Source organism: Dendropsophus ebraccatus, chromosome 3, assembly GCF_027789765.1.
Source record: "Dendropsophus ebraccatus isolate aDenEbr1 chromosome 3, aDenEbr1.pat, whole genome shotgun sequence".
Classification (NCBI taxonomy): Eukaryota; Metazoa; Chordata; class Amphibia; order Anura; family Hylidae; genus Dendropsophus; species Dendropsophus ebraccatus.
Genome location: NC_091456.1, coordinates 39,446,072 through 39,472,857, shown reverse-complemented (window position 1 = coordinate 39,472,857; position 26,786 = coordinate 39,446,072). Strand labels below are relative to the sequence as shown.

Sequence of the window (26,786 nt, the reverse complement as noted above, 5' to 3'; positions counted from 1 at the left end):
TGCTGGAGTCCATCCGAACCCAAACTTTCTGCATTTGATTAGCGGGGGCTGCTGAACTTGGATAAAGCCCTAAGGCTATGTGGAAAACATGGATATAGTCATTGGCTGTATCCATGTTTTCCAGACAACCTTAGAGCTTTATCCAAGTTCAGCAGCTCCCGCTAATCAAATGCCGAACGTTCGGGTTCGGATCGACTCGAACCCGAACCCGGTTCGCTCATCTCTAATTGTGAAGTCTATATACTGTATATCACTGTGCTTGTGCTTATGACATACAGCCATACTTCCTTTCTTACCATATCCATTGTTCAACTCCTTTTACACCAGAATAAATACCGATTGCTGTGTAAATAAAAGGTGGCTCCACTTTGTATGTTACAAAGAAAACCCTGATGACGCCATCATCAGAATTTCTTTGTATGCTCAGGCAGCCTACATCCCTACAAAGGCTTCCACAGCTAGCTGATCATATGGTAATGTGCCCTATATTCAGCTTGTTTATGTACTATACATGAGCCAATGGAAGGGCAAATTAACATAAAACAGTAAGGGCTTTATTACAAAGGCCAAGACTTGCACCAATTTCCTAGACGTCTCAGACAGCAGTTCAGGCTATGGCCCAGATTTATCAATTTGCCTGAAACAAAACTGTCTGGTTTTGCCTACAGCAAACAATCACAGCTCATCGCAAAGTTTTAGTTTCAAGCTTTCATTTTTTAAAGGCTTTTTTATAAATAAAAACTGTAACATGATTGGTTGCTATGGGCAATTACTCTACTGATCCTTTTCACCTGATTTTGAGCATTCACATACATACATACATACATACATGCATACACACATACATTCACATGTCCTTATGTTTTCAAGGATGAAAATCTGAATCCTCTAATTTTTCTCCACAATCCGCAAAAAATCGTCTGCATCGCATCTGTAGTGTAATCCGTTTTTTGTGGATCTGCAAAAAAAGGTGTAGTAAAGAAGGGGATGGCAAAAATGATGTCATTAGCTGTACCAACCCCCCCCCCAAAAAGGTCACCTGGTCATCTGGTGGTCATTTTACAGTTATTTCTATCAGGCAGGATATTTCTGGCAAGAGGAGCTTGGTGATGTGATAAAAAAGGGATCCGTGATACGATGGTTTTGCACTCTCCATAGACTTCTATTTGGGTGTCCGTTCCATAATTACAGACTATATTGCAACATGTACTATTTTTTTGGGCCCAGATTGCTGATCCAAATTAACTGGATGTATGAATAGCACCAATGAAAATAATGGGTTGTAATGGATTCCATATTTGCTATGGCCCAAAATATTGATGTTTGTGATTGGGACCTATTTTAGACCCTTTACATCTCAAAATATGCTGGAGTCTGGGAGATCTCAAATGGGGTGGCCTGCACCTTCTCCAGTCCTGAAGCCCATAGAAAACATATGGGCTTTGCTGCGTCGCGTGTTGAGGCTCGTAACTGTACCTCAGAACCTCAATGACCGCCCTTCAAGAAGAGTGGGATGCCATGTCTCAGCAGACAATAAAGAGACTTGGGAATAGCATGAGATGTTGTTGTCAGGCTGTAATTGATGCTTCAAGGCACATGACAAGTTATTAAGACATTTTTGTTGAGGTATTTCCACCACTGGTGTTGGCTTTTTGTTTCAACAAATAGTTTTAGATGAGGAAATCCCCATTGCATGCTTTAAAGGAAAAGTCCAGGGATTTAAAAAAAATTGTCCAACAGCAAAGGGGAGCATAATAAACAATTTTTACTTACATCTCCCCACGCCTGCAATGCGCCGGGGACTCTGGGACCCCCCGTCACGACTCGGGGAAAATCACTGACCCGGTTAATGAATTGCCCCCTCAGCAAATCAAGGAGAGCCTGGAGCCCTGCGGGGGTCCTGAGGCTGCAATCCAGCATTGCGAAGGCACCGGGAGAGGTAAGTAGTATTATACTGTTTAAAGGGGTTATCCAGCGCTACAAAAACATGGCCACTTTTCCCCCTACTGTTGTCTCCAGGTCAGGTGCGGTTTGCAATTAAGCTCCATTTACTTCAATGGAACTGAGTTTCACTGGAGACAACAGTAGGGGGAAAGTGGCCATGTTTTTGTAGCGCTGGATAACCCCTTTAATATATATGTATTTTTTTTAATTGCTGGACTTCTCCTTTAACCCCTCACTAAAAGCAGGCGTATATGTATGCCCCCGCCTGGGAGTTAACGCAGCATGGCATACATGTATGCCCTGATGGAGGGCCGCGATACCAGCAGCCGGACCCTCACCCTCAATGATGGGCTGCCGTGATCGTACGGCAGCCTGCCATTAAGCCCATAAGCCCCACAACCGCAGTGTTTAAGTGTGACAGGAGCAGTTCCTGTCACTGAACAATCAGGACCCCCGTAGCTTGTCTGCCGGAGGTATGCAGCTTACCTCCATGTAGTCAGATCTTCAGTCTTCTGATAGAGTCTGCCACAGGCAGATCTATCAAAGGATCACAGATAGCTGTGATCAGTGTATGAAATCTAATGTGTGTATGTAATAGTCCCCTGGGGAGACTAAAAAAGTGAACATAAATAGTTAAAAAAAAATGCCCCATAGCCCCTCCCCCAATAAAAGTCAAAATAACCCCTCTTCCTATTATATAAATAAAACACATAAAAATAATGAAATAAATGAACATATGTCGTAGCGTGCTTAATTGTCCGATCTATTAAAACAATATTATTCCCACGCAAAGTGCATTAGATAAACACGGAAACAAATTTGCGGCGTTGCATTTTGTGTCCCTAATTCACCCCATAGATGATAAGTTGAGGGTTTCATGATATAATATCGCTTTATGCTGTGTTTACACGGAACGATTATTGTTCGAATTTTCGCAATAACGATCACATTTGAGTGATAATCGTTCCATGTAAATACAGCGAACCATCAAGCGATGAGCGAGAGATCGGACATTTTGATCTTTCAACATATTCTCAAATCGTCGTACATTAAAAATTCGCAGATCGCTTTGTGTAAAGTCTTTCAAAGATTCACCCTATGTTAAAGATGGGCTTAAGCGATCTTAAAAATGATCACAATAACGATTTTTCTTACGAATTTTCTAACGATTTTTTCATCTCAACACGGATCGTTATAAAAACCGAATCCTTGCTTCAAAATCGTTAAACGATCATTTGGGCGAATTATCGCTCCGTGTAAATGCAGCATTAGCCTGAACATTTAAGGTTTCCATACATTTGCCTCACAAGACAACTTTTTATGTACATGCCCCTAAAATAACGAAAAAAAAATCGTTTCCCGGGTGCTGCTATAGTTGTTAGGACCACTCTGAAAACGAAGATGTGAGAATAAACACGTGTAATGACTACGGGAATCATTGACGTCCATTCACACAATAGGAAACCCGTTGGTCGCCCTCAACCCACATGGCGCTCTTTTATCGCCCTCTCTATGGCAACGCAGACCCTCGTGACGTCTCCCGGACGTCTGGATTGTGAGGAGAAAGAGCGCCGGCCTCACAAATCGTCCCTAATTGGCCGGCTTTATTTCCAGGGTGACGGTATTTACGATAAGTCCCGCCTCTCGCTTCCCATTGGCGGACACGGCTTCTTCTTTCTGTGATTGGCGGCTTGCCTACCGAATCGGCTTTCGTATACGCGTCAGTCTTTCATTACGTCCTTCTTTTACCGAGCTGCGCAATTGAGAAGGTTGAGTCACCGCCATTTTGTGCTAGAGGCGCAGAAGTAAGAATAGCCGGTTACCGTCAAACCGTTGTAGCTAGTTTAGCCTTATCTTCTTAGCGTTATCCGTGTTGACTTCGATTCGCTGGACCCCGGAGCTCTCGGCGTTATTGCCTGAAAGAGCGGCGGATTGAGGTGAGTCATTGACGGCAGACGTGTCTGAAAATGGCCTCCGTGCAAAGGCCGCGGTGACGCTGGAGAGACCGCGCCGTATCTCAGGGGATTCTCGTACACAGTTACGTGTGCGGGCTAGCGCAGTGTATTGCTGTAGCTGGTAGGTACGCTGGGTGGTTCGGCGCTGACCATGTTCTATGGGCAGGTGGAGGCCGGGGCAGAGCCGCACTACAACATGGCGCCCGTCCGTCCGTATACATACTCGTAGCTGGCTATAGCTCTTTGTGTAGTGGCCATGATAAGTAATTCTCTATAAGGGAGTATACAGAGGCTTGTTCCTGGTGTAGACGGATATTAGTAGGATTTTATAGAGAGATCATGCTCCCCTTTTTTTTTTTTTTTTTTTAACTAGGATTCTCTCCATTTCTCCCTCACATTAATTAGATTATTAGGGCTGGTAGTTTTATCTATTAGTTATGGCACCCCCTGGTGGTGGTCTCATTCCCTATCAGATCTGCTGGTGGTTGCACATGCTCAGTAGTGCTCACCAATCTTCAGGGTCCCTCCCCTTTAAGGGTCTGTTCACACGTCCAGACTCACAGCGTAAATCTGGCTGCGAGTCTGTCTGGTCCTGGCTATTCCCTGTCACTACGTACTCGCAGCTGTCTGAACGACCGCTGCGTGCATGTAATTCTGCCGGCCCCTTCTGCAGCCCCCTGGCTCCCGCTCTGTATACATTACCTCTCCTCACTGCACGGAGTCCCGGCGTACTGCTCTCCCACCCGGCCAATCAGTGGCTGTAGCTAGGCAACACACTGATTGGGCGGGAGAGCAGTACGCTGGGACCCCGTGCAGCGAGGAGAGGTAATGTATACAGAGCGGGAGCAGAAGGGGTTAAGTGGCCGGCAGAATTACATACACGCAGCGGTTGTTCAGACAGCTGCGAGTATATAGTGACAGTAAACTGCCAGGACCAGACAGACTCGCAGCCAGGTTTACGCTGCGAGTCTGTACATGTGAACTGACCCTTAAGTGTACAATTCCTGTCACAAAGTACACTGAATCTATTTGCTGCGCTTATCCACGGAAAGGGGCTCGGGTTGGTAATGTGCACAATACATGTCCTGATCCAATGGGGGTCGTGCACTTTGCGGATCTGACGTGATCGTTTTCATGGATATCAGAGCAAAAGGGTTGCATGCTGTGCGGGGTCCAGCGTATCTTGTGACTGGTACCATTTATGGTGTCAACTCTGGGAGAAGAATCAAAAGAATATATTTGCATGTGGCCTTATTTTTAATAATTCTAATTAAAAAAAAAAAAATTGTTTAAGGGTGTGTTCACATGTACCGTATCTCAGTGGATTTGATGGTGCAGATCCGCATCAAATCTGCTGCGGATCCTGTACATGTCAACACACCCTTAAAGCGGCATTATCAGCAGGTTCTTGCTGCGGATCCTGTACAAGTTAACACACCCTTAAGAGAACCTCCTGATATGCCGCAGTAGCTGGGTCCCTCATTAGTATATGGCAGTTAGTTTAACCCCTCTCCTCCCCCGCATTGTTTGTAAAATCGCTAAATGCTCTTATGCAAATTACTTGCTTAAAGTGACTGTACCACCAGGCCCAGGCTGAAGCACTGGAGGCGGGCCAACCCACACCTAGTGGGAAGAAACCCCAGCCCTTCTATGACGTGACTCCATTAGAATCAATGGAACCCTATCATAGAAGGGCTAGGGTTTCCTCCCACTAAGGGTGGGTCGGCCCACCTCCAGTGCTTCAGCCTGGGCCTGGTGGTACAGTCACTTTAAGAGCATTCAGGGTGTTGCTCTGGGCCGGAGAGTATCGTCGCGTCCCGCCCACTATGCTTATTCATAACTGCATAGTGGGCTCTATACACGGGCCACTGCCGAACCTCCCAGAGGTCGCTCAGGACATATGTATAAGATAGACTTATTCCTACGTCTTGAGGAACCTCTGGGGGGATTCACGCGTGCACGGGAAGCAGCCTGTCTCTGACGGGATTGCTTCCCTGCGCAGCCGCCATGTGTAGAGCCCAGTATGATCCTCGAGCAACGCCCTAAATGCTCTTAAGCAAGTAATTTGCATAAGAACATTTAGCGATTTTACAAACAATGCGGCAGAGGAGAGGGGTTAAACTAATGGCTATGTACTATGGAGATACACCGCTACTGTGGCATATAAGCAGGTTCTCTGGGAAGAACCTGCTTATAGTGCTACTTTAACAGGTTTTCAGGGCTGAAATTTTCTAGCCTCAGAATAAGCCATTGGTGGCATGCACACGCAGGGCATCCGTGCCCCATCAGTTAGCTGTTGGGGAGAGCTTTGGTGCCCACACTACAAAGTGAATGGAGCCAATTGCCTCCAGCCCTTTTCCCTGCGTAGTGATGGGGCCTGGTGACTGTACAACAGCTTCTCAGTGAATAGAGGCAACTGCTTTCAGCGCAACAAATAAAAGCTAGGACTGGTTCTTTTGGGGGGCAAAACCGCAGGATGGGTCATCAATCACTGACTGGTGGGGTGCTGATACCTGGTACACATCCAGATCAGCTGTTTAGTGAAATAGGCCAGCAGCCATTGCCTCCATTAACTGTGTAGTGGCTGGGCCTGGTTGCTGCAGCTCAGCTTGAATAGGTGCTGAGCTGCAGTTACACATCACCAATGTGGGCACTGAGCAGCTGATTAATCAGTGATTGACTAAGTTTCATGCAGCACTCTCTGTGGATAGGCCATTAATATGTTTAGCCCCAAAAACCCTTTAAGCGTAGGGTCACACTGTTTTTACAGTCTAACGTACACAAAAATGTGTTCAAATTGGTACGTTTTGATTTGTGTTTTTGTTATTAACAATGGAAGTTAGTGGGAAAACAAATGCACATAATTGTCAGGTTTTTTTTTTTCCTTTTCCCCTGTTAAACAGCTACATAAAAGCAGTGTGGCCCTACCCTAAGCGTGCATTCACATTGAGTAAAACAGGGGTGACTCTGGAGCCATGGACTCTGCTTGGAATCCCGTCTGTGTGTCTGTAGGGATGCCTTGTGTGCCTCTGCTCAAAGAATTGACTTGTCAATTCTTTGAGCGGAGGTGTGCGAGGCATCCCATTGACACACTGAAGTAGGCGGGATTCGCCGCTAAATTCTGCCTATTTTACTCAGTGTTAACGCATCCTAAGGCACATCATGATTAATAAGTGTTTTTCAAACATTACTAGTATCAATCTTTTGGGCCTTCACAATCACATCAATGGGGAAAAAAACGAGCCAAGGTAGGTGTCTGTCAATTTTATTTTTAAATGATATCGCTTTAGTTTTATATCTGTAACTATGGATGTAGAACTAAATGTGAACTGTAACTTAAGCATTTTATCATTGAATTTTGTGCAATTCAGTGGTAAGAACTATTATTTTTTTTAAATGAGCCATAATACTGTGTGCACAAGGCCTGGGTTTATCATCTGTTTTCCTGACACCAAAACTGACTGGTCTTATCCATAGCAACCTATCACAGACCTGATACCCACACTTATTGAGTGTTGGGAAAATGAAAGCTGAGTTGTGTTTGGGAAAACCTGACTGTTTTGCTTTCAGAAACACAGATGAAAATCTAGGCCTTGTCTGCTGATTGAGACTCTGGTCTACTTTAACCAATCTTTTCACCATAGATTTGTATGTGACTGCATTGGTCTTGCATGCAGTTTAAATGTGAGGGCGTGTTCACACTACGGTATCCGCGCGGCTAAGCTATGCCGCATTCCGTGCGCTCATCCCTCACCCCGACCGGCTTGAAGATCTGCCTTTCCCATAGGCTCTATTCTATGTTCAGGAGGATTCCGCCGTCTGCCCAAAGAATTGACATGCCAATTCTTTTTTGGGTGGACGGCGGAATCTGCCTGAATAGAATGGAGCCTATGGGATGGGCAGATCTTCAAGCTGGGGGGCGAGCACACGGATTCCGTTGTGTAAACGCGCCCTCATGCAGCGCACAATCTTCTGGCTGAACTGATATTGGGTTTGTAGAGAGTGTGCCACAGCCTGGAGGAGACAAATGCCTAAATATTGGCAAGTATCATGTATTCGTCATATTAGAATAGAACTCACCAGAAAGTGGTGGTGACCGCAGTCGTATGTGGGTTTATAGTTTGTGACAGTTTAGGGAATAGTCAAATAGGTTTGAACAAAATTTTAATGATGAGAGTGAATCAGGGAATGGGCGTGAATTAGGGAACTGTATATTATACAGTCAGAAGGCGTGAAAGTTTGCCTAATGCACAGTGTCTGACTGTATGCACGTCCATTACCTGATATTCAGTTCCATGATTAAAATTAAATACCTGTTGTTTTTAAGTGTTCGTATAAGCTGTCCTGTGTGTACATGAGGAGCAGCACTATATCTGTCCGTTATTTATTTTGTACGTGGCATCTTTTCTGCAGATTTCTTCTCTACAAATTGTTTTTAGTAGAAATTACTAAGTTTACACTACAAACTAAGCGAATCACTTCTTTTGCTCGGCACTCAGTTTATATGCTGGCTGCCTTTGATCTCTGTGCCTCTCCCTGGTGCTCCACCTCGGGTGCCTGGAAAAGCTGGATCCAGTACTAGGTGTGGCACAGAGATCAAGGGCAGCCAGCATATAAGCTGAGTGCCGAGCAAATGAAGTGATACGCTTTGTTTGTAACTTAAAGAGGATGTACCACAGTCCTCTTTAACCTGACACAGGCGCTGTCATGGGGAAGCCGGTGCCGCCGTCCGTTTTCTGAACCGCGGCCCAGTTCCGTTGTACGGCGCCGTTCTTTCCACAGTTACCGGCCGGTGCTCAAGCACTGGAGGTAGGCCGGCCCACCCCCAGTGGGAGGGAATTCCTTCCCCTCTATGACGCCGGCTTCCCCGTGACAACGCAGTTTTTTCCCTGTGTCAGGTTATAGAGGACGTACCTGGTGGTATATCCTCTTTAAATTTGCTCATCACCAGTCCTATGCTTTCTCCCCCCTATAGACTTGTAGCTAGCTCAGAGATCAGATTACAAGTTTTGACCTGTAAAAAAAAAAAAAAAAAAAAATCTGTTGGTAAGGTGATTGAGTGGATGACTGTTTATCAAGGAGGGGAGTGACCAAAGATGCTCCATAGGGAGAAGGAGGTATTTTTGCCTTAGGCTTCGTTCAAACTACGTTTTTTGTTTGTTGTTTTTTTTTTTAAATCTGTAAAATGGATGGAACAACAGATGTACCGTATTTTCCGGTGTATAAGACGACCCCTGACTTTCAATCAGACTGTCAGGGAATTCGACTTATACACCAGAAAATGTTAACCCCTGCTTGACCGCAGTGCTGCTATGGTCAGGCAGGGCTTAACTGCAGCTAAATGAATAAAATAGTTAACTCACCTGGGCCCGTTCCCGACCCCCGCTCGTCGTCTTCTCAGGTGCCGTTCCCTGGCGCAGGCAATGTGACGTATGTCATTCTTCCGAAGCTCTCCCAAGCAGGGAAGGGACCGGAGAAGAAGACGTGCGGAGGCCGGCAACGGGCCCAGGTGAGTTAACTTGTTTGTTGCGGGCCATTTTTGAGCCCCCCCACCGTAGAAGGCGACCATACCCGGTGTACAAGACGACCCCTGAATTCCGTCAACGAAAGTAGTCTTATATGCCGGAAAATACGGTATTTGTGTGCATCCATTTTTATCAGTTTTTCCATTGACTTCCATTATTAAAAAATGATCAAAATGCATCTTTTTTTTTTACGTACACAAATAAGGTCAACTACTTTTTTTTTTTTTTTGTACCTATGTGTTTTAATCCCTTTTTTTTTTTTTTTAATAACGGAAGTCAATGGATAAACAGATGCACACAAATGCATCAGTTTTTCCTTCCGTATTTTGTAAAAACGTATGAAAAAAAGCAATGTAAAAAGAGCTAAAGGGTGCCTCATGTGCCATTATTGCAATATGGAGAACAGTAGTACAGGTAATACAGGAGCCACTTGCCTGAAGTGGTGGACTCCAGTATTCAACTTTTCCTAAGGAGCTGCTATCCATCATCCAAATATTCCTTTAAGCATTCGGTATGAAGATCAAGTTGGGAGGAAAAAAGGTAGTAAAAGTGGTGACAGTATTAAGACCACAGAAAGTGGAATGAAACATAGTTTAATGGATGCCTGCAACGTGTTTCAAAGGTCTAAAATGGCGTCAGGTCATGATTTGTGAACCACCTTCTTTTTCCTCCCATCCTGATGGTTTTTGTCTGATACAGTGTATTGTAAAGTAGTGCATTGCGGTGAGCGGCAGAACAGCTGCAGGACAACCGCTGGAAGGCCTCCCATTCCCTCCCCCCCCCCCCCCCCCCCCCCCCCTCCGGAGTTGTGATGACATCAAGACCAGGGGGGGTTAGGGGGAAGAAGGCTTGTCCCGGCTGGTGGGCTGGCTGCTCAGCCGATCGGTGACTGAAGCGGCGTCCCGCCCCAGTCACTGACTGAGCGGCTAGTACATCAGCTGGGTTGTGACGCATCAGCTCCCGAGATCCTGGAGCCCGGCAAGGGTCCCGCAGCCGTGCTTGCCACTCACTGCGGGCACTGGGAGAGGTAAGTTAGTACTTGTAATCAATTTCCCTGCTGCCGACTTCTATAATCCGCTGGACTTCTCCGTTAACTGTGCCAGACCGTATTATATGAAAATACGGTAGCGTACTTCTGAGGTTTTTTTTCTTTTTTTTTTTTTTTCTTTTCTTTCTACAGAGCATAAACAGATGCATATTCATTAGGCATTCTGCCCTTTACCGGGCTATAGCGTTTAACCACTGATAGTTGTGACCTTTTTAGGCCAGTTTCACTCCTAACGGAATTGCAGCAGATTTCATACTGCGACTCCTGACACTATCAGTTTCCATAGGATTACATAGTCGCAGCGGAAATGCCAGTCCCTACTGTGCTTCATGTTCTCTGTCCTGACTTGTGAATTGCCTGCTCAGCTAATGTGCTGGAAGTGCTTAGCAATGTGAACTGGCTCCAGTGTGCCCCACTCACTGCTGAGAGTACTTTTAAACCTGATTAAAATACCTTTCATACAACCATTTCTAGGTTTGGTCATGCACATTAGATAAATGTTGATGGGACCAGTTATCCATCTAAAGTGTATAGGTGACTCATCCCTGAAGCCAGATATTGGAGGAAGAATTGGTGCGCATCCTTTTACACTCACATGACATAAGTCACTGCCCGTCAAGAGGTGTACTTTTTTTTTTTTTTTTTTCCCTCCCTCCAAACAAGAATTTGGCCAACAGCTGTCTAATGTGTATGTCCAGCACTTTAGACCTGTGTATTTTCAGTGGATTTCTCGCGGATAAATTCCACGGAGTTCCGTCGTCTGTACGCGCACACGGCCGCGTGCTTCTCCGCCTGTGCCATAGACACCATTCTAAGCACAGGTGTATTCCGCCGAAAGAAGTGACACGGCAATTCTTTCGGCGGATAGCGGAATCAGCTGGCCCATAGAATGGTGTCTATGGAGCCGGCAAAAAGGCACGCGGCCGTGAGCGCGTGCAGGCGATGGAATTCCACGGAATTTATCCGCGAGAATTCCTCAGTGTGAACCCACCCTGATGCTGAAAAATGGCGCAGGCACTGAAGGAGCCAGAGTTCATTATTCTAAAACGGGGGTTCTCTTTATCTATTGCAGCAGATATCATTGAGACGAGGCAAGCGTTTCAGTGTAGAATACAGGTTCAGCCAGTTTGTAATGTTGGAAGTGGCCAAAAGGGGGGAAACGTCTGTTATTTCATTGAATCTCCCGAGTGCCTCCATTCTTTTTGTATGCATGTAATCACATCTGAGTATGTGCAGTATTTAGTTCAAGTTTGTTCTATGTCTCTGTATGGATGGAGGAGGTGCTACATGTTCATTAGTAGCTTTATTTTTCTCCTACCCCAACTACCCCTTATTCCAATTCCCCTGAATCTAAACTATTCTCCCCTTCTCCTTTCCGCAGGACAGAGGTCTGAGCAGTTCTCCAAATTACCCCTCTACCTTCCCTGACCTGTGCTGCAAGATTTTAAATGCATCCCCCTCTCCTTGCCTTTCATTACTTCCAGTAGAGTAGTTTTTAAGTGCACATGTAGCAGTCCAGGTGATTCCAATAGCCTAAAGTGCTCAAACACCAATCCTTTGTTTAATGGGAGACCGTTGTTACCCCGACAACATCTCCAATATTTTCCACTGTTATAAAAAGTATTTTTTTATATTAAACAGAAGAACAGAATGCTGCACCTAAGTGCTCAGAACAACCTTTCGCCTCTTCCCTACCCCCCACCCTCCCTTTCCCATCCCTTCAGTGCAAAACTTTTGGGGTGTATTACCTGATCATGATGACAAGTGACGCTTTACAAGAGAATCATTTTTAAGAATTGCTAGTATTTTTAAGTGGACTTTTTACTGAAATTCTCTACATTTTTTCCTGACTTGGATTATTTTCATAATTTTTCCCCTTTTTTTTTCACAGCGAAGAATTTTTTTTGAAACGCCAACTACAGTAAGTCTCGCATTTCCTGTGTTTTGAAAATTGTTTTTTTTTTTTTCTTTTTTTTTTCCAGATTTTTCCTACCTTACTGGTCTCCTTTTTAACATTGCTGTATTTCTATTTTTTATTTTTTTTTATATAAACTGTATGTATAAATATTGGTACTGATGCTAAATTTTTCTCACTGTTAATTTTTGTTTTTCTTTTTTTTTTTTTTTAATTTTTATGGTGGGGGTTGGATTGGGAAGGAGAGTCTTTCTATAATTTTTAATTGTGCATAATCTAAATTTCTCCCAGTTGCGATGTGTAGATGTAATATTTTTTTTTTCTTGCTTTGTTGTAAGTTTTACCTTATGCAGCTAGCTAAATTTCTAAATATTTTCACGTTTTGGTATAGTTTTTAGTAATGCTGTTGGAACACTTGTAATGTTTTCCTACTGTGCATTACCATTGTGGGCAGAGGCATTTTTGACAGTTACAGTTAATGTCCCTTCATTTAGGCCCTTTCCCTGCCCCTCCCCATTCCACCTCCCATACCATTTTGTCCCATCGTTGACAATCTGCTGCAGAGAACGGAGACAGACCACTGACAACTTAATCTACAGATGCCTGGTAAGACTTACTGATAAATGAGGTAAAACAAAACCGTGTACATGGATAACATGTTACTGTTCACTAAACTAAGCCCTTCACTTTCTTGCTGCATTGTTATAGAAGGTATTGTTGGTAATTGCCGCACAACTTCTGCAACATGGGAACGGCCTATAAGGCTAGTCATGCATATTGCAGATCTCTGACAGAAAAGGAGCAATGAGCAAAAGTTGATAAATATAAAGGAGGCTGTTATACCCCTCTTCCAGCTGGATCCACTTCTGTTTTTTACTTGTTTTCTGCTGCAGGCAACCTGCATATCTGCAACATATGTTCCTAGCTTCAAGGCTATGTTCACACTATGTAAAAACGGCCATTGTTTAAAAATTTTAATTTGTACATGAGTGTGAACATAGCCTAAAGGTGCTTTTACATAGGATGGTTCCTGCATCCTGTGAAAACACCCTTAAAGGGAATCTGTTGAGTACATTATGCTGACCATAGAGACACACACTTGCACTGATTTATTAGTGTTAAAATAGGAACTGGTACAAACTGCCCATAGCAACCAATCAGATCTTTATTTAACTGAAGTTGGAAGATTATTAAAGGCGTTTCCCAGACATTTTACTGATATGCATTTATTAAGCGATCGGCCTTTTTTTTTTTTTTTTTTGACGGAAGAAATGCATGAGTTGGCTTATCTTTTTATTTATATATAGTAAACATCTAGGATGTACATCTGACCGCAGCAAGCAACGTTCTGACCTACGGTGGGTCTGGCAATCTGGCGGCACTAATAACACGACGGATGCTTTAAACTGTCCCATTGAAATCAATGGGATCAGTTCAAAGATGGGTTTCCCTCTGGCACTTTTCTACTATACGCAATGGAAACGCCGCTGGATAAATGTAAACCCAGCCTTATCAGTAAGGCAAGGTTCACACTGCGTTTTTGCAATAGTTTTTTTTGCAAAAAACAGATGCATTTGTGTGCATCCGTTTTGATCAGTTTTTCCATTGACTTCCATTTTTTAAAAAAATTTCAAAACGGATCCGGGTTTTTTTTAATACAAAAACGTATGAGACTAGTGTCCGTAAAAAAAGTTTTTTGTTTTTTTTTTAATAATGAAAGTCAATAGAAAGACGATGCACACAAACACAGTGTGAACCTAGCCTTACAGATCTGTACCGCACTTTGCAGTGAACAGAGTTTGTGTCTGTCTGTTGGTGGCCATTCATGTGAATTGGAACTGAGCTGCAGTTGCACATCTTTGCAGCGCCGAACAGCTGATCGGTACATTTTGCCTAGTAAACCTTTTTAAATCAGGGGTAGGGAATCTTGGCTCTCCAGCTGATGAAAAACTACAACTCTCATCATACCTAGCCTGTCCAGGCGTAATGGGAGATGTAGTTTTGCAACAGCTGGAGAGCCAAGGTTTGCTCCCCCTGATTTAAATGGTTGCTGTGGACAACTTGCACCAGTTTGTAGCTTACACACTTCTCCGGCCACTGTTAAATAGTCTGTACACTGCACGCTATTGGGTGTAGCCTATGTTAGGCTTTCCTCAGCTCTTTCTTCATAGCCTACATAACAATATTTAGAACAACTAAAGAATTATACATTGTTCCTTGGGTATAAACATTAGATCCTAAGGTGTATGAGCAGACCGAAATTCAACATGGAAGATAAGTAACTTCTCTCAGGACAAGTGCACCACCAAATATCTCTAGCAGAAATATCTGCTGTAGACCTGTAATGTGGCCGAGCACGTTTTCAGGTAGTTTGTGGGGATCTCCAGCTGAGACCACTGTCTTGGTTCTATGGTCAGCATAAAATCATGGAATCATTTTATGGGGAGGTTGGATGCATGTCTAGTTTGCAGCAATGTAACATACCTTCTATACAAAAGTTATAGGTGTTATTCAGGCTTAGGAAAACATGGCCCCTTTCAGGAACAGCACCAGTGTTGTCTTCAGTTTCAGTGTAGTTTTGCAGCTCTGTTATATTGCAATGAGTGAAGCAGAGTTGTAATACTGCACACAACCTGTGGACAGGGATGATGCTGTTTTTGCAGGAAAGGAGCCTTGCTTAATCCTGAATAACCCCTTTAAGATAATAGGTATGCCTGAACCTTTTTTTTTTTCTTTGAACCAAGTGTATAGGGACAGAATTCAGGCAAGCTATAAGGGTAATTCTCATTCTGCTGCAGGGGCAGGAAACACCGGCAGGTGCATCATCTGCACATTTATTTTATTTTTTTATTTATTTATTTATTTTTGAGCAGGCAGTAGTATATTTGTGCAAAATCTTTTAGTTGCGCCAAAATAATGAGGCTCTATAGCCTTGAGACAAATTTTTACGCCATGGGCAAAAACTCGGTATTAGCCAAAATAGCATCTGCCAACGCAGTGATGCATCTACCCCTTAAGCTTCCTGGCAGCTCTGTATTCTAACGTCAAAGTGAGCGGTATAGAGAACTGTTGGCGTCTCGTAGACTTGGGTTGCACGTATACGGGTCTTTTGGCAGTTTTGGATACCGTTTGCTTTACCAGTGGGCTATGGAGTATCTGGGAAGTTTAAACATGTCTCTGCAGCACAGTGATAGTTGCCCTTCAACTTCACTATTTACTGACCTTGTGATGACTCTTATCTGCTCAGGGATGATATAAGGCACCGGAGTCAAACCTGCTGCCCTCTAGCTGTTGCTAAACTGCAATTCCCATCATGCTTAGGAGGCCAACTTCTTGGCTTTCCAGGCATGATAGGAGTTGTACGTTTGCAACAGCTAAAAGGCCTCTAGTTTGACCCCTGTAGTAGGAGGGTATGCCCACATGTAGTAGATATGATGCAGATTTTCTCTGCCTATGAATCATCCAGGAAAGTTGCTGTATTTACAGTCAACAACAAAGTGTATGGGACTCTAAAAATCTCACCCACAGTGTTATAAAGTGCGACCTAAACTAACCCGCGCTTCACATGTTCAGCAAATTTCCTTTTAGATAATGAACTGTGTAAAATCTGTAGCAAGTCTACTACATTTGGATGTAATCTGGCCCTCTGAGCAGGGGTACCCACTTTATATAGATTACTTCAGTCTGTGCCGGTGTCCCCACTCTCACTAGGTTAAGATTTTCATACGTTTTCCCCTTTAGGACATTATAGTAGAGCTACAATGGTGTCATGCCCCTAGAACTGAAAACTTTTTTTAATTCCACTGTTTTTGTCAGAGTTGCCTCTGTTTTGACTCAAGTCAAATTTTCACTTTGCATTTTTATGCAAGGGTTGTTATACTTTTCTAACACTGGCGCAGTAAACACCGTGCACTTAGACCCTTGTTCAAATAGACTTTAAAAGAAATGATCTGGCCACATTGACATTCTATTTTTCCTTCTTGGTAGTTCAGCTTAGTGACCTGATGGCTTATTTCATATGGCTGTAAGGGCCCTATTACACAGGGTGATTGTCAGCCAAACAGGCTGATGTCAGTTTGTAATAGGGCCAAAGCTAAGGCGCTGATTAGGTCACTGTTTTTTTTTTGTTTGTTTTTGGTTTTTTTTTTGTTAACTTGCTGAGAAAATTTGGCGGCCGCACATCTCCCCATATATTAGGGCACACGTGACAAAGGGCCACACGACTGATGGAGTCTTGTGAAGACTTTATCGAGGGTCGATCAGAGACTGATGAGCTCCTGTTAGATAATTATAGATTAATAGCTCAATCTGCCCACAAATCTGTATCTAGGTTTTATCACAATATAAGCACAAGATGACTTCCATATTCTTTGTCGGTTAATGTTCTATAACATGCAGCGGTAATTTTTGTAAAGTTTCTTAAATAAATTTGTTTTTAAATAGCTTCTACTTTTTTTTTTTTTTTTTCCTAGGCTTCGAAATTGCTACCGTAGGGAATAGAGACATGGCGAGCAATGTCACTAATAAAACAGACCCTCGCTCTATGAACTCCAGAGTATTTATTGGGAACCTTAACACATTAGTTGTGAAGAAAGCAGATGTAGAAGCAATCTTTTCTAAATATGGCAAGATTGTGGGCTGCTCCGTACACAAGGGCTATGCATTTGTGCAATACAACAATGAACGCACTGCCCGTACTGCTGTAGCAGGGGAGGATGGACGAATGATAGCTGGGCAGGTCCTGGGTGAGTGACTGGAAAAGTGTTTTTATAGGATATACAATGGTTCATATGTTTTTGACGTCTTGGATATTATCTTTGTTTGAAAAGCATGTGTTTTTCTATTTTTGTGAATCTTATAGATTTGCACCTGGAAACCTTTATGTAACAACCTGGCTGAAATTCCATTCAGTTCAGAGCATATGTTCCCTGTAAACCTTTGTAGCTTGAGTGGGCAAGTAAGGGACCTGGGTGCTGCCCTAGATTGAAATCTTAAGGCCTTGGAGGAATTAAAAGGGATATCCAGGATTATAAAAACATAGCTGCTTACTTCCAGAAACTACCACTCGTCTGTAGTATTACAGCTTAGCTCCATTGATGTTTAGTGTGTTCCTGTGGTGGTGGTGTTGTTGTTGTTGTTGTTTTTTTCTTTTTTTAAATGCAGCTATATTTTTTTAACCTGGAGAACACCTATAAAGGGAACTGATCATATTAAGTGTTCAGAGTTATAAAGCATGCCGCAGTACTTCCTACTTCATATGCAAATCAGTGCCAACTAGGCATGTGGGCGCCGTCTGTCCCCTAACTCCCATGCTGTAATTACTCCTCTGTTCTGTATTCCTGCCTCTCTGGGTGCCCTCTGACTGATGTAGCAGCCTCCTGGCCTGGAAAGTAATTATAGCCCAGGAGCTGTGACTAGTTGGGATGGATGTCGCCAACGTGACTAGTTAGCACGGATTTGCATGCATTGCAGGAAGGCATATAACTGTCTTTGGGGAGGAAGAGAAGATGGAAACTAAGCGGTATATCTGTTAGGAAATGCTGCAGCTTGCTTTTTTACACTTAAACTCGAACGCTTAATTGTGGTGATTGGTTCCCTTTTATTTATAAAGCACCTTCATATTCCACAGCGATGTTCAGCACTCAAACTGGTATAAGGGAATAAAGGGAATGTCAGTATTTACCATTGTCCCTATAGAATGAAGGCTGACACTAGAAGGGATATACACCCCCCCCCCCCCCCCCCCCATCTCTCCCAGACTGCTCCATGTAGCCCCCCCTGTTACACAAACCTCACCCTCTCACTACCTTCCTACTAGTTTTGGTCCATAGTGGAAAGCTGAGCACTAACTACTAAACTGCTTGTTTTCTTGGCTCCGTGTTGAGAGGACTGTCACTCTTTTGTCTGAGCAGGCAGAAATCTTTATTGGCACACTGCCCCATCATCACAGAGAGCACTTTGAAAGCTGCCATACAGCTTAGGCCCCGTTCACACTATAGTATCGGCACCGAGATTCAGCGCAGATTTGGTGCTGAAACCTGCCTTCAATGTGTTGTAATGGGAGGGCTCACACCCGTTCAAAGAGATAAGAGGCAGGATTCAGTGCCAAGTCCATGCAGGGGGTTTCCGCGCAGAATCTTGACCAGTTCCGTAGCGTGAACGGGGCCTAAAAGGAAGTTCCTTTTTCTGTAAATGAAATTTTAGGCAAAACTGCACTGTCACCGTAGCCTTAATTGGCTGTGATCACTGCAAAGAAAACGCAATGTAAATTTTTTATTTTTTTTGTTATATTTTAGATATCAACTTGGCTGCTGAACCCAAAGCCAACAGAGGAAAGGGAGGAATCAAACGATCGGCAGCAGATATGTATGGGTGAGTAAAGCTTTAGGGTGCATATATATATAATATACACATAACCATGAGGAACTTACTGTGGGTTCAGACTAAGGAATCCAGCCGGATAACCCGCCACTAACTCCATCGCTCCGCATCTCTGCCTGTGCCATAGACTCCGTTCCATGGTCAGGCGGATTCCACCGTCCGCTGAAAGAATTGACATGTCAATTCCTTCAGCAGATGGCGGATTTCACCTGAATATAGAATAGAGTATATGGCCTGGGCAGAGATGCATGTGGGCAGCAAGTTATCTTCCCGGATTCCTAAGTCTGAAGGCACCCCTACAATCCACTCCGTTACTGAATACCTAAATGCAGGTGGACAAAGCAGTCAGCTGAACTAGTACAAGGCTCAGTGCTGGAAGCCAAACCGTGTACACCAGTCATGCAGGGAGGAATGGAGGGGGCAGGTGTGCATGCTGCAGCTCAGCATGGCACCTGCAAGGGAGCTTAGTAAAACTTCATCTTATAACTTTACAAAGAGATGTCAGCTAATCTCTAATCTGTCTGGCTGTGTCTGCAGTTGTGAGCATAATGTAAAGCTGACAGAACTTTTCCCTCTTGTTCCTGGCATTTGCATGAAGCATATAATGTTAGCCTGAGTTTAGAGGGTTCATGTTGCATGCTTTACAAATTAAAGGTGGTCTTAGATACTGGGACAAGTAACAGACCTCTGTAAATAGTGATAATAAATAGTGCATAATCAGGGACAACATGATATATGTGGCAAGTTCCCTTTAATGCAACATGTATTCTTTAATACAAGCAAGTGTGTGGTTGTGTAACACTCAATTATTTAATAACAGGATTTTCTGGTGCTATAAAGTGTAAATCTCTTTATAACACAACACCTTCTTTATGTAAATGTGCTTTGTCTTTTTGTTAGGTCTTCCTTTGATTTAGACTATGACTTTCAGCGGGACTATTATGACAGGTATGTGAACGCCTTGCCTAAAATGAAAGTTTTGCAGGCTTCATGCTTGAGATTATAATTTATCTGCTGCACATTACTCTTGCAGTTATACAGCAGCCCGTGTACCACCACCTCCTCCACCAATAGCTCGAGCTGTTGTACCTTCAAAACGTCAAAGGGTTTCTGGAAATACATCTCGTCGTGGAAAGAGTGGTTTCAACTCCAAGAGTGGCCAGCGTGGTGGGTCTTCTAAGTCTAGCAGGTGTAAGTTGAGCATGCATGTCTGTAACAAAACTGCTTGGAAACGAGTGCTCAAAGTCCACTGAATTGTCATTGTATTAATATGGCTGTGTTGGATTAGTGTACTATTTGGTGACAAGCTGCATCCTTTTTGCTATCTGAAGCTTCAGTGCTGACACAAGCTTTGGCACTTTTATAGCGTATACTTTAGGCATACTTTGAGCCAAGTGCCGATAACACTGTTAGCATAGTATTGACCAGTATGAGCAAACTAAAGATTGCTTATAAAAGTCCCCCAGGAAAAGTGGAAGTAAAGGGAGAGATTTATCAAACATGAAACATGGTGTAAAGTGAAACTGGCTCAGTTGCCCCTAGCAACTAATCAGATTCCACCTTTCATTCCTCACAGACTCTTTGGAAAATATAAGATGGAATCTGATTGGTTGCTAGGGGCAACTGAGCCAGTTTCACTTTACACCATGTTTCATGTTTGATAAATCTCTCCCTTTACTTCCACTTTTCCTGGGGGACTTTTATAAGCAAAGTTTTAACAGGTTCTGACAGATTCCCTCGAAAATTGCCCCCTTTTCAAAAATAAGTGTTATGGCTCTTAGGTTAGAGGTGGTGAGCTTTGCTTTAATGTTACCTCAATGACCTAGTCATGAAGGAGTTAAAGCACCTTAATGTTATTTTAAGTCCTCACAGCACTACTTTCAGCTATGTGTAGTTTTCTAACAAATCTATTCATTCATTTTTTTTTTTTTTTTTTTTTTTTTTTTTTTAAACAGTGAAGGGAGACGATCTCCAGACCATTAAAAAGGAACTCAGTCAGATAAAGCAGAGAGTAGATTCTCTTCTGGAAAGTTTGGAACGTATAGAGCGGGAGCAGTCAAAACAAGGTAAACGATTGTGTAGCTGTATTGAAGGACACGTAAGGTGACATTCAGTAAATAAGCAGTACAGTGATGTGACAAATGTTTCTACTTCAGAGACCAAACTTGATGATGATCAGAGTGGCAGCTCTGTAAAAAAAGAGGAAACAACTGTGAAAATGGTGCCAGAGGAAGCGGGTGATTCAGGAGAGGAGGGAGACCTGCTTGATGATGATGACCAGGGAGAGGACACAGTAAGGAATTGACTTGTAATTTTTAATTGATAACCATATGTGCCAGTAGTCACTAGGTGACTCTGCTCGGGCCATTATCGTCAATGGGGCCATGTCTGTCAGTGCACACATGTTGGCATGATGCTGATGTGATCGTGTGACATGTCAGCAAATCATGATATGGGCAAAGACTAAAATATGGGATATTTTTAGTAGCTTTAACTTGTTGTGAAACTCTTGTGCTTGATACATTTCTATGCTTCCCCTTAAAGGGAACCAATCGGCTAGCAAAGGGTATAAAACTAAGCAAATGCTGATACATCACACTTCTCAAACATGTACATATAGCCAGCGTCCCTGCCCGGCATAGCCCGCAAAAGTACTTTGAAAATATTCCTGTGCTGCATGTAAATGCAGGACAACTATGCATGTGGGCATTGTCTGTGGGCCAAGTCGCAGTGACCAGGCATGCCAACGCTGTTATCAAACCCCCATGGGTGGATAGGACACTGCTATAATGAAGACGTCTGAGTGCTGGGAGCGCCCAGATGACTAGGGGATGCTGGCTACATGTATGTTTGGAAATTGTGATGTATCAGCATGTTGGCCTAGTTAGAATACGCTTGTGTGACCCACCAGTCCATTAATTCTATATGGGAGCCATGGAGACTGCTTAGTGCCCTAGTTTGATCTCAGACCGCTGCCATAGAGAACAAATGGAGCAGCAGTGGCGGCACATGTGACTCACTGCTCCATTCTAATTGGGGACTTAGGATAACTTTACAAAATGGGAAAACCCCTTTTAGTTGTGAGTGCTTCATTCTGAATTAATTTAATCATCACAGTGGGAGGGGCTGTAAAGGCAAGGGGAAGGATAGGAGTTTCATATCTATACAGACATTTTACTAGCAGTTATTAACCCCCGCTAGAGCTGGTTTCGCTGATAAGAATAGATCTCCTGTGTCTTAACACACACACACACACATATAATCTGCATTAAAACTAAGGCCCACTGTCCAGTTTTCAAACTAAATTATTTCTGTTTCCAATTAAGCTTGAAGAAATTAAAGATGGTGACAAAGAAACAGAAGAAGGAGAAGATGAAGGGGACAGTGCAAATGAGGAAGACTCTTAAAGTCCAGCCCCTAGTGAACTCCTTTCATCCTATTGTGTATAGTTGGTTCATAGCTCCACCCCCTCTACATCACTCACAGCACCAGCTCTTCAAGCCTGTTTATTATGCACCCTGCATTTCCTCTGCCTTTTCATTTTGATACCTAATTGCGACTTCTAGAATAAAAGTGTATTGTTTTTACATTGTTTGCCTACTAGTTTGTATTTGTTTTTTGTTTTTTCCCTTTTCTGCATCTGATATTTAAGTTAAGGCCCTGTTATGTTAAAGGCATGTTCCAGCCATTAGAATGTTTGAGAGGGTCCAACCTCTGTGGGACCTGACTCTCCTCATTGTCCATGCGGAGGGGGTTTCCAGCGATTGGACCCTTGTGCAGTGTGACGCTTATCCTCTATCACAGGTGTAGGGAACCTTGGCATTCCAGCTGCTGCAAAGCTACAATTCCTGTCACACCTGGACAGCTAAAGCTTTGGCTGTCCAGGCATGGGGTGGGAGTTGTAGATTTGCAACAGCTGGAGGGCCAAGGTTCACCACTCCTTTAGGGACTGGAATACCCCTTAAAGAGGAACTGTAACTAGTTTAAAGGCATAAAACTAGGAAGCTCGTCTTAACTGCTGCTGCCTCCTAGTCTCCAGCATGCCCCGATGGCTATCCTGCCAGAAGGCAGTGGTTGTTAGGTGAGCCTTCTGGTTTTATTACTTTAAACTAGATGCAATTCCTTTTAAATGATTCTCATATTTAAACAAATATGCCATAACCTTGACAATGTTCTTAGCACTGTGTTGCTATAGTTTACGTTGGTGTAAAATTTTAAATGAAAAGTTCAATTTCTTTAGAAATAAACTTGGTTTTATAACTTAAGTCTTGCCTATATAGCAGTAACTTTCTTTAAGACCTGTATTACACATTCACCACTGTAGTGGTTTTGCTAACTTCACTAGTGAGGCCAAATCTTATCATATACTTATATACCTAAATTAAAAAAAAAAATTACATATATACAGTGGTAGCTTTCAGATATGAGACAAATCAGAGGAGGAAAAACGAAGTGCGTCCTATAAAGCGAAGACTGCTCCCAAGCAGTGCAGCCCGCCCCCTCTGTTGCAACTCACTATGCATATGCATAGTGAGCGGCCCTGAGCGACCCCCTCCGCCGGCCAAGACCGCCCCTTCTAGCGCCGCTCAGCTGAGCTGATCAGAAGCCCGGGAAAGTGCAATGAGCAGCACTTTCCTGGGCTTCTGATCGGCTTAGCTAAGCGACGATAGAAGGGGCGGGTGGTCCCAGAACTCACCCGTCTGCCGGCCCCAGCAGCTGATGTCTCCCAGCAGCGCGCACTCCTGTCATCCTCCGGGCACAGGAAGTGGGGTACAGAGACACTGCCTGTGTCCTGGATGTGTAGTGCAGCCTCATCATTTATGATAGAGGCTGCAGGACACTTACGCTACAGGCAGTCTCTCTGTACCCCGCTGCCTGTGCCCGGAGGATGACGTGAGTGCGCGCTGCCGGGAGACATCAGCTGCTGGGGCCGACGGACGGGTGAGTAACTGGTTTGTTGTTTTCCCTATTCGCCCTATGACAGCACCCCTGGAGAGCGTCCTTCCCCTTCCCAAGAGACAGGAAACAGCCGCCAAGGATAAAAGCTCTAAAAGGGGCAGGACCGACCCCAAACTCCAGTTCTGTTTCCTGTCTTCTAGGAAGAGGATGGGAGAGTGAGACCTCAGTCACTCTCCCAGGAAGAACTGCCGAGGATCGAGAACTGAAGCGCCCGGTCCTTGTGACTAATCCTCAGGACAACGGGTTACCTGTGCCTGGCATAATTCTTTTTTTTGTGAAAGCCGCAGGCCAGTCTGGAATGTCCCGGTCCGTCGGGCCTCCTGTTCTCCCTCACCTCTCACCTAGATCGGCTGCAAGGGGCTAAGGTGGGTGCCGGTCTGTTCGGGTGTCTTTCCTGAGTCCCCCCGTTCGGCTCCATGGCAGGCTAGCGCCATGCGTGGGTTCGCTCCTCTGGGAGCGGGAGGCTTGGCGGGCTGAGCGGGGCTTCCGGCTTCTGCTCAGATGGTTCCAGTGGGCGCTTTGGCGTCATTTCCGCCGGTTGTCTGACGTAGTTCCGGTGGGGCCTGGCGCGGTCTGCGGCCTTCCTGAGCGTGACTGGATGGGATGCAGGGGGGCGGTGGAGTGGTCCGGTGCGCTTCTGAGGCTTCAGGGCTTCACTGAAACCCAGGAGACCGGGTCGGAGGTGACCGTAATGGTCGGGTGAGAGGGGTAGTACCCCACATGGTTTATTTCCTGATATAATGGTTTCATGTATATATATTTTAGGAAGGTTCCAAAAGACCTAAAGCTAAAAAAATATGCGCTATGTGCAGGAAGAAATTGCAATCATCCTATTCCAAGAACCTCTGTAATATATGCATTACTAAAGTTATGCAGGAAGAAGCCCCATCTTTCATGGCTACTGTTAAGTAAGAATGTTTTTTTGTAGGGGTTCTTTTGTGGAGGAATTTTTTTCCTCAAATATTTTGTCCTGATAAGTTCTTTTTTTATTCAAAGCTTTTTATTGAAAAACAATAGAAGAGGATTTACAGAAGGGAAAAATAGGAGGGTGGATAGCACAATTGTTCCAACAGGGTGCAAAACTGATGCAAAGTAACAGATGCATCATAAATCAGCAAACACATCATTCTAGAAGAAAGTGTGCATTGGGAAAGAAGGAAGAAACACAACGCTGTGAACAAGAAGGGGGAGAGCAAAGAGAAAAGAAGGGAGCAGAATAAAAAGAAAGAGGAACGTCTGCACGGTTCCAAGGAAGAAAAGGTGCAGTATATGAATGAGAGCAAAAAAAAAACAACAAAAAAAAAACTGTTCTTACAATACTTAGGTTGTCTGCAAGACTGCAAGGGACTTATACAGGGGAGTATCCATAAACATTGCCCAAGAAAGCCACAACTGCGCCACAGGGACTGTTCTATTGTGAAATTCAGCCCTCAGTTCCTCCATCCTCAAGTAGAGGACCTCCGTAAACCAATCAGTCAAGGTCGGCGGAGACTCCTGCCTCCACCTTCACGGAATTACTCTTTTGGCAGCTAAGAGCAGGAACTTCAGCAGGGTCTTCCTGCTCTTTGTAAGCAGGCCCGGTAACATAATCAATAAAAGTGTGGCAGGGTTATTAGGCAAGCGTGTACCTGTGATTGTCTGAATAGCCGAGACCACCGCCCTCCAATAATCCTGGAGCCGACAGCAGCCCCACCAAGTGTGTGACATAGTTCCCCTGGCCAATCCACATCTCCAGCAGGAGTCAGAGACAGTTGGATAGAACTTATGTAACAAAGTCGGGACTCTATACCATCTTGAAAGAACCTTATAATTAGTCTCCTGGGCTCCGCTGGAGATGGAGGACTTGTGGCAAAAGAAAAGGGCCTTTTCCCAGTCCTCACTCGTGAAGGTGCGATTGAGTTCAGTCGCCCACCCAGTCTGAAAAGTGGTTTTATAGGAGTCTGGTGGGGGGTTTAAGAGTGTATATAGCTGAGATATTGTGTGTGTGGGAGGGTCTGATTGGGAACAGAGTTCCTCAAATGGAGTAAGTTGCCTATGTCGCTTATGAGACTGCAATTGTGGTGTAGAAGTGTTTCAGCTGGAGGTATTGCCAGTGTGTTCTAGGAGTTCTGTCATGTTCCGGAACTAGTGTCTCATACGGGGCTAAGCCAGACGACTCAGTGACGTGTTTAAAGAGCAGGATTTTATTTTTGGGCATGAGCAAAAAGGATGTATCCGTGTACCCTGTTGGAAAGTCCACATTATTTGTTACCGGGGTGAGAGGCTCATCTGCGACATACAAAGCCACTTTATCTGACAGATACCGAAAGGTCAGTAAGACAGTTCTGGAAATTAGTGGCAGTGATGCTAGCTGCGTACCTGTCCAGGAGGAGGGTCTAATCCACAATAGGGATGGCAAAGAGAAATCGGATAGCAGTCTCTCTAATTGTACCCATAGCTTTGTAGAAGAATGGAAGAGGCCATCTAAAACTCTGGTGGCCACAGCGGCTACATAGTATTTGTGAGGATCTGGCAGCACCAAACCCCCGTCCATCTTTGCTAGCGTCAGGGTAGATCTCGCCAATCGTGGGCGTCTTCCACCCCAAATGAACCTGGAAAAAAGGCTATTGAGATTCTTAAAAAAAGATTGCGGCAAAAGCACTGGGATCGTTTGAAACAAATATAGGAGCCGGAGTAGCAGATTAATTTTAATAATATTGATTCTGCCTATCCATGAAAAGTCCTTCCGGTCCCACTTGGCGAGATCTGACCTGAATGCCGATAAAAGGGGGCTAAAGTTTAGCGTTATGATGTCTAACAGCTTTGCGGGGATGTGAACTCCTAAATATTTAAAGGACGATGAGCGCCAAATAAAGGGGAAGCTTCGCTGCAGGGAAAGGACAGTGAATTGAGGCAAAGATACGTTCAGCGCAACACTCTTCGATAGGTTTATCTTATAGTTGCTAACCGTACTAAAGGTCGATAGAACACTCATAAGAGCTAGCAGAGATGACTCAGGGTTCGTAACATATAAAAGTAGGTCATCTGCAAACGCAGAGCATTTTAGATGTATGTCTCCC

General features: G+C 44.1%; 1 protein-coding gene across 5 annotated transcripts; it reads left to right on the top strand.

Annotated features, from left to right (window-relative positions):
- The first annotated feature begins 3,670 nt into the window (after positions 1 to 3,670).
- On the top strand, positions 3,671 to 22,355 carry HNRNPC (heterogeneous nuclear ribonucleoprotein C). 5 transcript variants are annotated; one of them, XM_069961530.1, is made up of 10 exons: positions 3,671 to 3,881; positions 12,364 to 12,393; positions 12,882 to 12,993; positions 16,860 to 17,132; positions 18,684 to 18,759; positions 19,669 to 19,716; positions 19,802 to 19,935; positions 20,724 to 20,834; positions 20,925 to 21,061; positions 22,095 to 22,355. In XM_069961530.1, the coding sequence occupies exons 3-10, from the start codon at positions 12,987 to 12,989 to the stop codon at positions 22,173 to 22,175; spliced, it is 867 nt and encodes a 288-aa protein (XP_069817631.1). In that variant the 5' UTR covers positions 3,671 to 3,881; positions 12,364 to 12,393; positions 12,882 to 12,986; the 3' UTR covers positions 22,176 to 22,355. The 5 variants fall into 5 exon arrangements, with proteins under 5 accessions (XP_069817631.1, XP_069817629.1, XP_069817630.1 ...); XM_069961528.1 differs by having other exon boundaries at positions 3,672 to 3,881; positions 19,802 to 19,959; XM_069961529.1 differs by lacking the exon at positions 12,364 to 12,393 and having other exon boundaries at positions 3,672 to 3,881; positions 19,802 to 19,959.
- Positions 22,356 to 26,786: the final 4,431 nt, after the last annotated feature.